The sequence below is a fragment of the Pseudorasbora parva genome, chromosome 23 (assembly GCF_024679245.1).
Source record: "Pseudorasbora parva isolate DD20220531a chromosome 23, ASM2467924v1, whole genome shotgun sequence".
NCBI lineage: Eukaryota > Metazoa > Chordata > Actinopteri > Cypriniformes > Gobionidae > Pseudorasbora > Pseudorasbora parva.
This window is the reverse complement of record NC_090194.1, coordinates 38,274,161-38,292,858: the sequence shown is the minus strand read 5'-3', so window position 1 is coordinate 38,292,858 and position 18,698 is coordinate 38,274,161. Positions and strand designations below refer to the sequence as shown.

At 45.3% G+C, this 18,698-nt stretch overlaps 3 protein-coding genes across 5 annotated transcripts in view; 1 reads left to right on the top strand and 2 right to left on the bottom strand.

Moving 5' to 3' along the window:
• ttc3 (tetratricopeptide repeat domain 3) overlaps positions 1-2,164 on the bottom strand; it is a 58,330-nt gene extending 56,166 nt beyond the window's left edge. The window contains exons 1-3 of one of the 3 annotated variants that reach the window (XM_067432665.1): positions 2,032-2,164; positions 1,491-1,557; positions 1,292-1,334 (exon numbers count right to left, since the gene is read on the bottom strand). In XM_067432665.1, the coding sequence (XP_067288766.1) occupies positions 1,292-1,334; positions 1,491-1,556 (109 nt within the window). In that variant the 5' untranslated portion in view covers position 1,557; positions 2,032-2,164. The other 2 variants (XM_067432666.1, XM_067432667.1) reach the window with 2 other exon arrangements.
• Positions 2,165-4,044: 1,880 nt separating this feature from the next.
• Positions 4,045-12,926, top strand: pigp (phosphatidylinositol glycan anchor biosynthesis, class P). Its single transcript, XM_067433031.1, has 4 exons — positions 4,045-4,244; positions 4,561-4,633; positions 5,216-5,334; positions 12,587-12,926. Exons 1-4 carry the CDS (start codon positions 4,160-4,162, stop codon positions 12,703-12,705), a joined length of 396 nt encoding a protein of 131 aa, XP_067289132.1. The 5' UTR covers positions 4,045-4,159; the 3' UTR covers positions 12,706-12,926.
• An 11-nt stretch (positions 12,927-12,937) lies between these two features.
• Positions 12,938-17,300, bottom strand: ripply3 (ripply transcriptional repressor 3). The gene is made up of 4 exons (XM_067433032.1): positions 17,190-17,300; positions 16,962-17,019; positions 14,088-14,149; positions 12,938-13,958 (listed from the first exon to the last, which is right to left on the bottom strand). Exons 1-4 carry the CDS (start codon positions 17,216-17,218, stop codon positions 13,817-13,819), a joined length of 291 nt encoding a protein of 96 aa, XP_067289133.1. The 5' UTR covers positions 17,219-17,300; the 3' UTR covers positions 12,938-13,816.
• Between the last annotated feature and the right edge of the window lie 1,398 nt (positions 17,301-18,698).

Here is an 18,698-nt window from a genome sequence, read left to right as displayed (position 1 = left end):
TCGCTAACCATCGGTTCATTACCCCGAGGGCATTTCTCACCGGCGTTGTCCTTTAAACTGATAATCCGGTCATTAATTCCTCATGTCGTCCAAACCCGTCAACCCTTCAGACACAGATGAAGATATCCCTGATGACCCCAGCGCTCGCTGACCCCTCCACAGCGAGGAAGACGTCGCTAAAGCAATGCGTAGTAAACACGGTGCAGAGCTTCAGAGCTCTACACCAGAACGCCGGCTCGCCATTGGTCAGCTCCTGCGTCATTTCATTTGTTTATTATACAGGAACGTTTGAAAAATGTAACATTTAAGGTACAATTTAAACAGGCCGGACTCAGTTTGAACACTGGGTTCCAGCAGGTTCCCGTTCTGCAGAACATAAAACACTATTTACAACACAGAATCAAAAAAACACTTTTACAAGACATTAGCAAACAAATACAGGCTAATCATCACACGGATGAGTCACGTGATCAGTGTCGGCCAATGGCGAGCCGGCGTTCTGGTGAAGGACTCTGAAGAGCTGCCGTATTTACTGCACTAACAGCGTCACACACAGAAGAGACTGATGAATAAAGGGTTACTAGTGTGTGTGTGTGTGTGTGTGTGTGTGTGTGTGTGTTTGAGCACTACAGTATTCTCATCTCCGTCACATTAAGGTCTTCACTTCTTGTCTGGAGCTTGAAAGTGTTCATTGCTGTCTATGGATAGGTCAGAGGTCATCAGAAATATGTTCATCTGAGTCTAAAGATGAGCGAAGGTCTGACGGGTTTGAGACGACATGAGGAATTAATGACAGAATTTACACTTTTGGCTAAACTGACCCTCTAACACACACACCGTGAGACACACACACCGTGAGGCAGACACACACCGTGAGGCACACTCACACACACACACCGTAAAACAGACAGACACACACACACAGTGAGACAGATACATACATACACACACACACAATGAAACAGACAGACACACACACACACCGAAAAAGACAGACACACACACACTGTGAGACAGATACACACACACACACACACACACACACACACACACACACACACACACACCAAGAAATACAGACACCCACACCCTGTGAGTAACGCACACACACACCATGAGACACCCACCCCTTGAGGCATACACACACACCCCGTGAGGCGCGCACACACACACACGCACACAGTGAGACAGACAGACAGACACACACTGTGAGACTGACAGACACACACACCTTGAGACTGACAGACAGACAGACAGACAGACAGACACACACACACACACACACACTCACCAGGCGGCTCCATGTGAATAAACGGGAAGTGGTTCTGATAGATCTGAGGGAAAACAAAGTGAATCATATGCGTGTTCGGTTCAGTGAGTCACTGAATCACTTGATCTGAATGACTCCTTACAGCAGAGGTGTAACTTCTCATATTTAATTAAGTTGATTATGTTTATGATTATGAAGCTGTATTGTGTAATCTACTCACAATCTTGGTTTTGTGTCGCACCACATCTGGTCCTTCCTCCAGATCCGAATCTTCAGAGTCTGTCATTCTGATTCAGAAACACAACAGATCTTCATTAGGGATTACTGCCTTTATTCTTCTGGTTATTACCCATATTTAGCGCATTATGCGCGTCGTGGAGAATAACCATCATAATAATGTGAATGTAGTGAAGAACAGATGATCATAAAGGAGTTATTTGGGATAAAACACCTCAGAGTGTCGATAAACGCCGAGTTTGCCGCGATATCTGAGAACGGCGCCAAAACACACGAGCTCGCCGAGTTATGATTTAATGTCGCATACCTGCGCGTTTCTCCAACGCGAGTATCAACACGTCTGACGATTAATGTGATTGAGAAGCGGAGGAACTTTATCAGGAAGTTAGACGCGACGCGTGGCCGCCGCGGGACTTTATAAGCGTTTATCTGGAGTAATACCGACCCTGCGGCGTCGCGTGATCCCCGGAGGTCTGTCGCACAGCTCAACCGCAGAAATATGATTATTAATGTTTATTACCGACCTGAGAGAGAAAGAGCGACGCTGGGAGAGTTGATGAGCGTTTCCTGGTGTCGGAACTCACGCGAGAGCGAACATGCGCGAATAACGCGACGCGCCCTCCTCCTCTCTTCTTCTGGCTTTTTACGGCGGACGGCAAACAAACGACAGGCGCATTACCGCCACCTAGTGGACTGGAGTGAAGAAATAAATCAACTAATGAACGAAAACGACATTACCTTTAAAATCCTATTAAACAGATGTACCTTTCTTTAATAATCAATTAATGCATTGTATATTTTATGATTATTCGATCCATTATTAAGCAGTGTTTTAGGTGTAGATTGCCTATCCCCCTATCTCTTAATTCTTCCGACAGAATTACCCGTTCGTCTTCATAAGCAGTAATATAAAAACACATGCTCTACTGTTCCTGCTGATCCACATGAACTACAATTCCCAGACTCGTGTTTATAACCCGTCTCTTGTGTGATATCCTGAAATGTCTAATATTCCGCTCTAATCTGACCTCTGACCTGTGCGGTGTCCAGAATAATAATCCTCCGCTGTGTGTTAATAGGCCAGAGGAGAACTGAGTCTGGTTTCTCTAAGGTTTATTTTTCTCCATCATGCCCTGATGGAGTTTCGGTTCCTTTGGTCGCCTTTGGCTTGGCTTGCTCAGTTGGGGACACTAACATTATGATCAGAGTTACTCAACTAAATATACAAATAACATTAATGAATGAGGTCTTATTTAATTCTATAAACTATAATCCTGATCTGCCAACATTGTCTCTCTATGATAAATTAAAATAAGCTGATAACATCACTGTTTACTCCAGAACGACTGTACAGCCAAATCTAATTCTGCTGCAGTATTGTCCTGTTTAACACTGAAGCTGCTCTGACACAATCGCCGTTGGAGAAGAGCGATATCAATAAAGATGACTGATTGATGAACTGATTGATTGATTGATTGATTGATTGATTAAATGATTGATTAGATTGATCGATTTTTTGATTGATTAGATTGATTGTGTTCGCCTGCTAAATGACGCATCATGATTCCCCAGAAACCTTTATTTTTTTACTACCACACGCACACAAAATCACATTATTATGCCCACCGGAGGATTTATAATCACGTTTAGATTACATTTCAAACATATTTCATCATACAGTGAGAGAATATCCTGCGAAAAAGCTGTGTTGATGCGTTGGGTAGGTTTAGGGGCTGTGTGTGTGTGTGTGTGTGTGTGTGTGTGTGTGTGTGTGTGTGTGTGTGTGTGTGTGTGTGTGTGTGTGTGTGTGTGTGTGAGAGAGAGCCTGTTTATGTGGTTTATGAGGACACAAATTTGTATAACTACATGGGTATTACACTGGTATTACACTATAAATGTGGTTTATGAGGACATATCAAATGTCCTCATAATTCAAATGGCCTTAAAAACACTAAATTATGTTTTTTTGAGAAAGTAAAAATGCAGAATGTTTCCTGTGATGGGTAGGTTTAGGGGCAGTGTGTGTGTGTGTGTGTGTGTGTGTGTGTGTGTGTGTGTGTGTGTGTGTGTGTGTGTGTGTGTGTGTGTGTGTGTGTGTGTGTGTGTGTGTGTGTGTGTGTGTGTGTGTGTGTGTGTGTGTGTGTGTGTGTGTGTGTGTGATGGGTAGGTTTAGGGGCAGTGTGTGTGTGTGTGTGTGTGTGTGTGTGTGTGTGTGATGGGTAGGTTTAGGGGCAGTGTAAGGGGATAGAAAATACGGTTTGTACAGTATAAAAACCATTACGCCTATGGAGAGTCCCTGTAAACCACATAGACCAACATGTGTGTGTGTGTGTGTGTGTGTGTGTGTGTGTGTGTGTGTGTGTGTGTGTGTGTGTGTGTGTGTGTGTGTGTGTGTGTGTGTGTGTGTGTCGGGGATTTCTGGACATAGTTGAACAGTTTAACTAGATTCACCGTTTATTAGAAAAGTTAGATTTGAAAAAATGCGAGTTGCTTTGAATAGACTGAACTCCAGTCCGCTCGGGGGCAGCAGAGCGCAGTGCGCCTGCGCAGAGACACGACACGACTCACCACAGAAGGGACATCCATGTATCAATAATAATAGATCCGATTCCTCATCGAAGCGTTGTCCGTGATCGATCAGCGGACGAGCGGATGGCGGTGGAGAATTCTCCCGCTCCTCTCCCGGAGAGAGCCATCTACGGCTTCGTGCTGTTTCTGGGCTCTCAGTTCGGCTTCTGTGCGTCTCTACATCTATACTTCACTCTTCCAGAGCCTATCATGTGCTGATCATTTGTAAAACCATCTACTAAATGAACAAATATAAATAATAATTGTATTTTTCAAAGTAAGAGAGTTGAAACCAGTGACAAATTATTATCTTAAAAATGAATTTTCTAAGATGTTCTACAATATAAAATATTTGCCTGTGGTCAGATAATATCTAACCTTACACGACGACATCAATGGCCTCATGGTCCAAACTGGAGGAGTCCCTTTAACGCTCGCCTGTGCTCCTGTCAGGTGTGCTGAGTGTGTGTTGTGGTTTACTTTAGGGCTGTATGTGGTGTGGGCGTTTGTTCCTGATGCCTGGCTTCACTCAGCTGGACTGACCTACTGGCCTCAGAAGTGAGTGAGTCTCGTGTGCTGTTTGAAACATAAAGAGGTTAGTTCAGCCTAAACTGAAATGTCTGTCATTAACTCCTCTCCCTAATGTCGCTCCACACCCGTCAGACCTCCGCTCATCTTCACACACAGTTTAAGATATTTTATATTTAGTCCGAGAGCGTATGCAAGTGTATGCACACTATACTGTCCATGTCCAGAAAGGGAATAAAAACATCATCAAAGTAGCCCATATGAGACATCAGTGGGTTAATTAGAGTCTCTAAAGTCGTAGTTTTTGTTATTTTTGGACCCAAATGTATTTTGGATGCTTCAAGAGACTCTAATTAACCCACTGATGTCTCATATGGACTACTGTGATGATGTTTTTATTCCCTTTCTGGACATGGACAGTATAGTGTGCATACACTTGCATACGCTCTCGGACTAAATATAAAATATCTTAAACTGTGTGTGAAGATGAACGGAGGTCTTACGGGTGTGGAGCGACATTAGGGAGAGGAGTTAATGACAGACATTTCGTTACTGGATGAACTAACCCTTTAAGACTAGTTTAAGGTGAGACTAATGTCCTGCGTTCTTCAGATACTGGGCTCTGGCGGCTCCCATCCACATGCTGGTCACTTTAACCTTCTGCTTAGTGCTGCTGTTCGGGGTGAATATGATGAACACGGCTCCGCTCGCATCAGTGGACAACATCACAGGTGACGTCACACTCGCATCATCACAGGTGACGTCACACACTCGCATCATCACAGGTGACGTCACACTCGCATCACCACAGGTGACGTCACACTCGCATCATCACAGGTGACGTCACACACTCACAACATCACAGGTGACGTCACACTCGCATCATCACAGGTGACGTCACACTCGCATCATCACAGGTGACGTCACACTCGCATCATCACAGGTGACGTCACATTCACAACATCACAGGTGACGTCACACTCGCATCATCACAGGTGACGTCACACTCGCATCATCACAGGTGACGTCACATTCACAACATCACAGGTGACGTCACACTCGCATCATCACAGGTGACGTCACACTCGCATCATCACAGGTGACGTCACACTCGCATCACCACAGGTGACGTCACACTCGCATCACCACAGGTGACGTCACACTCGCATCACCACAGGTGACGTCACACTCGCATCACCACAGGTGACGTCACACTCGCATCACCACAGGTGACGTCACACTCGCATCACCACAGGTGACGTCACACTCGCATCACCACAGGTGACGTCACACTCGCATCACCACAGGTGACGTCACACTCGCATCATCACAGGTGACGTCACACTCGCACCATCACAGGTGACGTCACACTCGCACCATCACAGGTGACGTCATCACAGGTGACGTCACACTCGCATCATCACAGGTGACGTCACACTCGCATCATCACAGGTGACGTCACACTCACATCATCACAGGTGACGTCATCACAGGTGACGTCACACTCGCATCATCACAGGTGACGTCATCACAGGTGACGTCACACTCACAACATCACAGGTGACGTCACACTCGCATCATCACAGGTGACGTCACACTCGCATCATCACAGGTGACGTCACACTCGCATCACCACAGGTGACGTCACACTCACATCATCACAGGTGACGTCACACTCACACCATCACAGGTGACGTCACACTCGCACCATCACAGGTGACGTCACACTCGCATCATCACAGGTGACGTCACACTCACAACATCACAGGTGACGTCACACTCGCATCATCACAGGTGACGTCACACTCGCATCATCACAGGTGACGTCACACTCACAACATCACAGGTGACGTCACACTCGCATCATCACAGGTGACGTCACACTCGCATCATCACAGGTGACGTCACACTCGCACCATCACAGGTGACGTCACACTCGCATCATCACAGGTGACGTCACACTCACAACATCACAGGTGACGTCACACTCGCATCATCACAGGTGACGTCACACTCGCATCATCACAGGTGACGTCACACTCGCATCACCACAGGTGACGTCACACTCACATCATCACAGGTGACGTCACACTCGCATCATCACAGGTGACGTCACACTCGCATCATCACAGGTGACGTCACACTCGCATCATCACAGGTGACGTCACACTCGCATCATCACAGGTGACGTCACATTCGCAACATCACAGGTGACGTCACACTCGCATCATCACAGGTGACGTCACACTCGCATCATCACAGGTGACGTCACATTCACAACATCACAGGTGACGTCACACTCGCATCATCACAGGTGACGTCACACTCGCATCATCACAGGTGACGTCACACTCGCATCACCACAGGTGACGTCACACTCGCATCACCACAGGTGACGTCACACTCGCATCACCACAGGTGACGTCACACTCGCATCACCACAGGTGACGTCACACTCGCATCACCACAGGTGACGTCACACTCGCATCACCACAGGTGACGTCACACTCGCATCACCACAGGTGACGTCACACTCGCATCACCACAGGTGACGTCACACTCGCATCATCACAGGTGACGTCACACTCGCACCATCACAGGTGACGTCACACTCGCACCATCACAGGTGACGTCATCACAGGTGACGTCATCACAGGTGACGTCACACTCGCATCATCACAGGTGACGTCACACTCGCATCATCACAGGTGACGTCACACTCACATCATCACAGGTGACGTCATCACAGGTGACGTCACACTCGCATCATCACAGGTGACGTCATCACAGGTGACGTCACACTCACAACATCACAGGTGACGTCACACTCGCATCATCACAGGTGACGTCACACTCGCATCATCACAGGTGACGTCACACTCGCATCACCACAGGTGACGTCACACTCACATCATCACAGGTGACGTCACACTCACACCATCACAGGTGACGTCACACTCGCACCATCACAGGTGACGTCACACTCGCATCATCACAGGTGACGTCACACTCACAACATCACAGGTGACGTCACACTCGCATCATCACAGGTGACGTCACACTCGCATCATCACAGGTGACGTCACACTCACAACATCACAGGTGACGTCACACTCGCATCATCACAGGTGACGTCACACTCGCATCATCACAGGTGACGTCACACTCGCACCATCACAGGTGACGTCACACTCGCATCATCACAGGTGACGTCACACTCACAACATCACAGGTGACGTCACACTCGCATCATCACAGGTGACGTCACACTCGCATCATCACAGGTGACGTCACACTCGCATCACCACAGGTGACGTCACACTCACATCATCACAGGTGACGTCACACTCGCATCATCACAGGTGACGTCACACTCGCATCATCACAGGTGACGTCACACTCGCATCATCACAGGTGACGTCACACTCGCATCATCACAGGTGACGTCACACTCGCATCATCACAGGTGACGTCACACTCGCATCATCACAGTTTTTTTAAAGGGGCGGTGAAATGCTGTTTCCTGCACACTGAGCTTTCCACTGTTAAAGACTTGGATTCCCATCCTAAACATAGACAAAGTTTCAAAAACTAATGTTGGACGTTTGATGGAGTATTTCTGTGTTAAAAATACTCCTTCCGGTTTCTCACAAGTTTCTGAGAGTTTTTTTCGAGTATGGGTCGGCTTGACGTTAATAGAGCGGAAGGTCCTTGTATGGGCCGTACGGGCTCTTCTCGCGGTAGGGTGCGCGCGCGTGACTAGAGGGAGAGAGGAAACGCACGCCATAAACAGTCTCTCAGATGCAGATCCAGTCGTCCGTGAACACTTCTGTCGCGCCGCGCTCCACTTTATTCCTCTGGGTGACGTCGAGCGACTTCAACGCTTCAGCACAGCATTCTGGGAAGGCAGCGCTGCATTTGAACCGATTTGAACGCAGAAATGCTTCAGTCGCGTCGCAAAGTGGATCTCCACGGTCACTGCTGTCAGGACTTCACCAAATCATACCAGAGAAGTGTGTTTCTGACGGAGCGGTCCCAGCGATAAAGCTTCGGTCCTGCTTTGGAAGCAGCCGGTGAGTTAAACTGCTTCAGATGTCTGTGCTGTCGGCTATCGGCGCGTGAGTAAACATCAGTAAACGACACGATCGCGTGCTTCGTCATTCAGATGCGCTAACGGACTCCATTGCTGTTCTCTGTATAACGTTACACTAGTCCAGTGTTTCTCAAACTTTTTCTGCCATTCCCCACTTTGGAGGTAGGGAAGGGCTCCGAGCCCCACCTGTCCCCAATCACCCCAACAAAATGGTCATTATCTAGGCTTTTAAGTTTGCCTGTTAACATTTATTTTATTAACATCACATTTAAACCTTTCATGCGTACAGTCAAAATATTTTAGCTGACTAAAAGTGTCAGCTGACTAGAGTGTGAGTTTTATTTTAAGGCAACGTTATTTTAGAACGTTTCACCTTAATGTTTCTATGGCAATGCGTCATGTTCATCACGTGACTCACCACAACCAAAAAAACGCTGTATGACAGATGTATCGCTTTTATTACGTTATTGAACCGTTTGAACAAATGCACTGCAGTTCAGAGTCCTGTCAATTGGATTTACAGCACATATATTCATCAGCTTCTCCTGGAATAAGTGACCGGTGAACTGGGAGAAGAATCGAGCAAACTTTATAGTTACTTACACTATGTGTATCTGATATGAATAAAACATGTCAGCCAATTATATTTGAATGGATTGTTATTGCTGCTTCCATAGCCACTAGTGTGTATTACAAACTCTAACATTAAATGTAGTTTTACTTGTACTTGTGTATTTAAATGTTACCTATTAAATTAAACCTAAAATAAACAGTAAGTGGTTGAAAACTGCATGATGTATGTCAAGAGCTGAGCGCGTCCGCATTTGGCTCAGTGCCAGCCGAAGCGCGTCCCACCGTTTAATTCTGGCAGTGATGTCACGTCACTGAACATTCTAAATCCCTTATGTGGGTCCGTACTCTCAGGGGCATAGACATAAAAATCCCATGTGGGACCGCTCAAAAGGTTAATAGAGATGGGCACAAAAAATTAACACATTTCCTCCTGTTTGTCGCGCCCCACTTGTCATGTCTCTATTCCCCACCAGTGGGGCGCGCCCCACACTTTGAGAAACGCTGCACTAGTCTGACGTGCTAAACCGTTCTGCTTGCTACTAAGGTTTAGTCGCATACAATAGTCCATAAACCGAATCATGTCCTCATAAACTGCGAGTAAACACACACAAATGTTGGCAGGCCACTAAATACAGTCCATACCACAGAGACGGACGTCCTGCTGTTTCTATTTCAGCCTCCGAATGATTCTGGATCATATCTATTAGCTGAGATCGATAGCCATGGGCTTCTCCACGCTTGAGGACGGCTTTGGGTGCGATCGTCATTCTTTAACTCCGCCCACACGATACGCCTCGTCATTCTTTAGCTCCGCCCACACGATACGCCTTGTCATTCTTTAGCTCCGCCCACACGATACGCCTCGTCATTCTTTAGCTCCGCCCACACGATACGCCTCGTCATTCTTTAGCTCCACCCACACGATACGCCTTGTCATTCTTTAGCTCCACCCACACGATACGCCTCGTCATTCTTTAGCTCCACCCACACGATACGCCTCGTCATTCTTTAGCTCCACCCACACGATACGCCTTGTCATTCTTTAGCTCCGCCCACTAGAGGTTAGATCGGGCTCAAAAAATCAAGCCCGACCCTACCCGAGCCCGTGCACGATGTGTCCGAGCCCGGCCCGGCCCGAGACATTAACTGTAATTATGAGCCCGAGCCCGATTTAAACCCGGCCATTGTTCAATACGTGGGCGTTTGATGAGAACGAGCCTGTAATGAGCAAAGCGCAGCGAAACGGACTGGTGAGGCTCATGATAAAACTACATTTAGTTTTCAGTTTTCTCCACAGCGACTGTACAGCCGAATAACATTTTGTTGCAATATTGTCATGTTTAACACTTTGAAGCTGCTTTGAAACAATCATCATTGTAAAAGCGCTATAGGCTATAAATAAAGCTGACTTGACTCCGCTCAGTAATCCGCAGGCGCGCGCTCATGATCCGCTCACCGGTAAACTGATGTCTGCTCAAATCCAGCTCAGACATTTATCTGTAGCTTACTTTGTTGTTGCCATTAAACAATGTGTTTTTTCCTTCATATTTATGTTTAAATATTATAATATTATTTTTACATGTTTCATCTGATTATGATAAGTGAAAAGATGCGAGTGGGTCAGAAATGATTTTGGTGGTTGAAATAAATGATATTTAGTTTAATATTAAGTTTTGTTTTGTAGAAAGCATTTATTTCGTTTTGTTTAAATTGTATCTTAATTTTAAAAAAGGTTTCTTAGACCAATTGCCTGGATTTAATAAATAAAAAGCAAATAGCAGACTATAATCGCGAGGTGAAGTCGTGGGAGTGATCGCTTTCATTCCTCATGCACTGGAGCGCGTCTCATAAATAAACCCAAACTCAGCAGGCTATACTTGCCTCACAGACATGAGAAATATGCGTATAGAAAGCTTTAAATGACCACTTTTAAACGAAACGATTCGAAGATATTTAATTAAGCAAAGTGCAGTGTTCACGAGCAGCTCTTGACTCAGAGCGTTTCTGTTTATAATGCTGCGCTCCATCACTGCTCCAGCTGTGAGTTTAACGCGCATTTACACTAATCCTGACTTGTGCAGCTTTGTAGCCTACACATTTGTTTCTTAGTTGTTGTATTAGTTCTTACTTTGCTAAATATATATAATTTCTGATTATAGCATAGCTTTCTGCCCACCCAATTAGACTAGTAAAGTAGGCTAATCATTAAAAAAAAAAAAAAAAACGCTTGATCACGGGCCCGGCCCAACCCGACCCGAGGATAGTGCAGGGAAATCTCAGCCCGACCCGCGGGCTCGGGCAGAGAATCTAAACTCTACCGCCCACTCGATATGCCTTGTCATTCTTTAGCTCCGCCCACACGATACGCCTTGTCATTCTTTAGCTCCGCCCACTCGATATGCCTTGTCATTCTTTAGCTCCGCCCACTCGATATGCCTTGTCATTCTTTAGCTCCGCCCACACGATACGCCTCGTCATTCTTTAGCTCCGCCCACACGATACGCCTCGTCATTCTTTAGCTCCGCCCACACGATACGCCTTGTCATTCTTTAGCTCCGCCCACTCGATATGCCTTGTCATTCTTTAGCTCCGCCCACTCGATATGCCTTGTCATTCTTTAGCTCCGCCCACTCGATATGCCTTGTCATTCTTTAGCTCCGCCCACACGATACGCCTCGTCATTCTTTAGCTCCGCCCACACGATACGCCTCGTCATTCTTTAGCTCCGCCCACTCGATACGCCTCGTCATTCTTTAGCTCCGCCCACTCGGTACGCCTCGTCATTCTTTAGCTCCGCCCACTCGATACGCCTCGTCATTCTTTAGCTCCGCCCACTCGATACGCCTCGTCATTCTTTAGCTCCGCCCACTCGATACGCCTCCAGCTGCTCGGTTTTTTCTGGAAAGACTCGGTACAGCCCATATTTCTTTTATAAATATAACAAAACTAAAGACTTTTCGGAGATATGAAGGATGCAATACTACTCTAGAGGTACTCAAGATTGACATGAGATTGACTGACACTGAGTCTTTCGCCGCCCCTTTAAACCTTCTAGCATCTCAATTATTGTGTTATCTGCTTTAGATGTGGAGCATAACTCGGTTAGACACGGCTTTGACTTTCTAGTAATTTTTGAGTCCAAATTATTTTGTCACATATAAATTTTGTATAAAATGAAAATGTTTAGTTCAGGATGTTAGCAGTAAACTTGTTTACACTTTCATTGCTTTCTCTTCTCCATTAATGTGGAGCGTTCAAGACTTACAGCCGATCTGGGCTCTGTGTGTGTGTGTGTGTGTGTGTGTGTGTGTGTGTAGACCGATTCGCCAAGGGTCAGCGCATGGATGAGGATGAAGATGGAGTGATCCCCAGACTCCGAGACGTTCCCATCAGCGAAATAAACCGCATGTTTTACCTGGATCAGCAGGAGCTGTGAGAGAGAGAGAGAGAGAGAGAGTGTGTGTGTGTGTGCGCTCAGGGCTCAGATGGTCAGATCCATCAGCCAGGTGACAGGCCTGAGATCTGACCTCCAGGTGAACCAGAGCGGGCCGCCATGACCCTTTGACCCCTGACGGACGCGTGGACATTAAAGCTAAAATAACTCATCAAACATCACCGTCATCTTTCTCACTGCTGGGGTCAGACCGTGACCTCTGTGACCTCGTGACCTCAGACTCCGATCATCTCTTCACCTGATGACCCTCAAGAGTAAACACACAGGTGTCAGATGGCCAGTCAGCCGTTAACCTCTGACCCCGTGACCCCACACGGCGGGTCCGAAAAACTTCCTGCGTTGATTATTATGGACGCTTCTCGTTTCTGCCGTGGAGCGATCTAGAGAGAAACTCAGAAGAGCAAAACCCCCTAACCCTGAGGAGTCAGAACGGCTAGTGCTGGAAACAAAGACTCTCATTAGAGCTTCATCATCATCTTCATCATCATCATCATCATCATCTTCATCAATGTTCCTTGGCCTGTTTTTAAAGTTTATACATTGTTGTGATTATTTAATAAATGGAGGATACAAACGCAAACAGAGCAACGGATGTTTTTATTGTGTTCAGACTTCAGGACACTTTATAATACAGATCATTTCACACACACACACACACACACACACACACACACGACAATAATGAGGACGGAGAGATACACCGCACTGATAATGCTCTTCAGTCCAAACACCGGAGGCTACACTCCTAACTCAAGATGCAGTTACTAGATCAGTAAAACAACACATATTTTCTTGTTTTGTTGAAAATAAAATCTAAATGAAGAGAGTTTTTGTTTAAAACAGGCAAAATGATCTGCCAATGGGGTGAGAGAAATAATCTGATTTCTGTTTGGGACGGAAACGAGAAACAAGATTTCAAACAAGATGAGATTATTTTTCTCACCCCATTGGCAGATCATTTTGCCTGTTTTAAACAAAAACTTCTCGCACGCGCACACACACACACCACTGAGCTTGTGTGTGTAGTGGTCCGGCTCCTGTAACACCTCACACACTCTCACTCACACACACACACACTCTCTCCGCGCTGAGCTCATGTGTGTGTGTAGTCGTCCTCTTCCTCCGACTCTTCATCGTTGTAGAAGCTCAGCGTGGCCTGAGCGGGGAAGCCGTCGAGAACCGTCCGGCCGAGCGGAGACAGAAACTCCTGCATCCGGGATCTGGGCAGGAACAGCCTGAGGACACACACACACACACACACACACACACACCGTCCATTAGACACACACACACCACCCGTCAGACACACATACACACACACACTGAGAGAGTAATAAACATGAGCGAAGAGCTGCAGGTCAAACCTCACGGGATGATGGAACGCACTGTCAGACGCCGGACCCCGCCTCCAGCCTCCAGAACACATCTGAACACACACACACACATCAACACACTCATCTGAACACACACACACACATCAACACACTCATCTGAACACACACACACACATCAACACGCTCATCTGAACACACACACACACTCACACATCAATACACTCATCTGAACACACACACACATCAACACACTCATCTGAACACACACACACATCAATACACTCATCTGAGCACACTCATCTGAACACACACACACACACACATCAACACACTCATCTGAACACACACAAACATCAACACACTCATCTGAACACACACACACACACACACATCAACACACTCATCTGAACACACAACACACATCAACACACTCATCTGAACACACACACACACATCAACACACTCATCTGAACACACACACACACACATCAACACACTCATCTGAACACACACACACACACACACACATCAACACACTCATCTGAACACACACACACATCAACACACTCATCTGAACACACACACACACACATCAACACGCTCATCTGAACACACACACACACACACACATCAATACACTCATCTGAACACACACACACATCAACACACTCATCTGAACACACACAAACATCAATACACTCATCTGAGCACACTCATCTGAACACACACACACACACACATCAACACACTCATCTGAACACACACAAACATCAACACACTCATCTGAACACACACACATCAACACACTCATCTGAACACTCATCTGAACACACACACATCAACATACTCATCTGAACACACACAAACATCAACACACTCATCTGAACACACACACATCAACACACTCATCTGAACACACACACATCAACACACTCATCTGAACACACACACATCAACATACTCATCTGAACACACACAAACATCAACACACTCATCTGAACACACACACATCAACACACTCATCTGAACACACACACATCAACATACTCATCTGAACACACACACACATCAACACACTCATCTGAACACACACAAACATCAACACACTCATCTGAACACACACACATCAACACACTCATCTGAACACACACACAACACACTCATCTGAACACACACACATCAACACTCATCTGAACACACACACATCAACACTCATCTGAACACACACACACACATATCAACACACTCATCTGAACACACACACACACATCAACACACTCATCTGAACACAGACACACATCAACACACTCATCTGAACACACACACACACACATCAACACACTCATCTGAACACACACACACACACACACATCAACACACTCATCTGAACACACACACACACACATCAACACACTCATCTGAACACACACACACACACATCAACACACTCATCTGAACACACACACACATCAACACACTCATCTGAACACACACACATCAACACACTCATCTGAACACACACACATCAACACACTCATCTGAACACAGACACACATTAACACACTCATCTGAACACACACACACATCAACACACTCATCTGAACACACACACACATCAATACACTCATCTGAGCACACTCATCTGAACACACACACACATCAACACACTCATCTGAACACACACAAACATCAACACACTCATCTGAACACACACACATCAACACACTCATCTGAACACTCATCTGAACACACACACATCAACACACTCATCTGAACACACACAAACATCAACACACTCATCTGAACACACACACATCAACACACTCATCTGAACACACACACATCAACACACTCATCTGAACACACACACATCAACACTCATCTGAACACACACACACATATCAACACACTCATCTGAACACACACACACATCTGAACACACTCATCTGAACACACACACATCAACACACTCATCTGAACACAGACACACATTAACACACTCATCTGAACACACACACACATCAACACACTCATCTGAACACACACACACACACACACACATCAACACACTCATCTGAACACACACACACACACATCAACACACTCATCTGAACACACACACATCAACACACTCATCTGAACACACACACACACACACACATCAACACACTCATCTGAACACACACACACACACACACACACACATCAACACACTCATCTGAACACACACACACACACACATCAACACACTCATCTGAACACACACACACACACACTCATCTGAACACACACACACACACACACACACACACTCATCTGAACACACACACACACACTCATCTGAACACACACACACACACACACACTCATCTGAACACACACACACTCATCTGAACACACACTCATCTGAACACACACACACACTCATCTGAACATTGTTTATTTGATGATTTGTTTACAACTGATAAATCAGTATTTCCTCCATCTGTAAGTGGTTGTAGCCTGCAATAAGAGATCAAGCTTTGCTCATATATATTCATTTGTATTGTAAACCTTAAATAAGTTAAGAAGTGAATATTTTATATTTTATTTGTAATGATTTCAGTTTCAATATTTTTAGATCTTTTGAAAACATTTAAAACCATTCCGCAGATTCCGTGTGGCCCTGCTCATTTTCCACATAACACATCTGAACACACACGCACACATCTGAACACACACACACATCTGAACACACACAAACACACACACACACATCTGAACACACACACACACAAACACACACACATTCTAAAGTACCGTTTGAAGAATGACACAATGAAAGGTCTGCGCTACCGAAGTGTTTTAAAGAGCACGCCAGCGAACATTAGCAGAGTTTCTCTGAGAGCTGAAGATTAATCTTACTTTGTTTAGTGGTGTGTGTGTTGTTGATCGATCCCACGGTCTCCATATTACAGGACAACTACACAACACAAGAGAGGAGAGTTATTCACTCTGAAGACTTTAAACTACACACACACACACACACACACACACACACACACACACACACACACACACACACACACACACACACACACACACACACACACACACACACACACACACACACACACACACACGAGCTCTTACCCGACCGTCCGATCCGCTGGCAACATCATCACACTCTGATGAAGGCGCGTCGCCGAGAGGTGGGCGTGTCCTGTGCGGTTACCTGTGATTGACTGCTGTAGGAGAGAGAGAGAGAGAGAGAGAGAGAGAGAGAGAGAGAGAGAGAGAGAGAGAGAGAGAGAGAGAGAGAGAGAGAGTGTGTGTGTGTGTGTGTGTGTGTGTGTGTGTGTGTGTGTGTGTGTGTGTGTGTGTGTGTGTGTGTGTGTGTGTGTGTGTGTGTGTGTGTGTGTGTGTGTGTGTAATGACGTTCTTTCTCATTGGTCATCGAACAAACGTCTTGTTGAGTGTGTGTGTCTGTAAATGAAAGGCCATTGGTTTAACAGTGATTGCCTGAACTGACGCCCCTGTCATCACCGGTGAATCCCTGATCATTATGACTGATCGACCTGTTTTGGGGAAGAGTGTGATCAGACAGACGTTAACCGTCCGCACTGGAGACTGATCGCTCAGTATAAACACAAACCTCTGTTTACTCATTCACACAGAGAACATACTAAGACACAAATGAGTATTTAAGATATGGTTTATTAATGAGCTTCTTGTGACAGAGTAATATCAAAATCAACAAGAAAGTCAGAATGAGTCGCCCGTCGCATGGGCGCTAAATCTGTATAAACACGGTCTATAATGTACCATAAATGTACCATATGGCTTGAGAAATAAGCTTTAGTGGAGGATCTGAAGACATTAAAATGTTCACGTTCATATTCCTGATTTCATATTTCCCGAGGGATAGAACAGAATCTGATATGAATGAGACGAGTTTCAATGGCTTCATATCAGCAGAGCTTTAAAGGGCACTTCATCAGACCACGAGCGCTGGCATGATCCGGGCTTTCCAGGATATTACTGCAGATATTACTGTAGATATTACTGTAGATATTACTGTAGATATTACTGAGATAATACTGTAAATTACTGGCGAAATTACTGTAAATTACTGGAGATATTACTGCAGATATTACTGTAAATTACTGGAGATGTTATTACTGGAGATATCACTGTAAACTACTGGAGATATTACTGTAAATTACTGGAGATATTACTGCAGATATTACTGCAGATATTACTGTAAATTACTGGCGATATTACTGTAAATTACTGCAGATATTACTGTAAATTACTGAAGATATTACTGAGATATCACTGCAGATATTACTGCAGATAATACTGGAGATATCACTGTAAACTACTGGAGATATTACTGTAAATTACTGGAGATATTACTGTAAATTACTGGAGATATTACTGAGATATCACTGCAGATATTACTGCAGATATTACTGTAAATTACTGGAGACATCACTGTAAACTACTGGAGATATTACTGTAAATTACTGGAGATATTACTGTAAATTACTGCAGATATTACTGTAAATTACTGGAGATATTACTGAGATATCACTGCAGATATTACTGTAAATTACTGAAGATATCACTGTAAACTACTGGAGATATTACTGAGATATC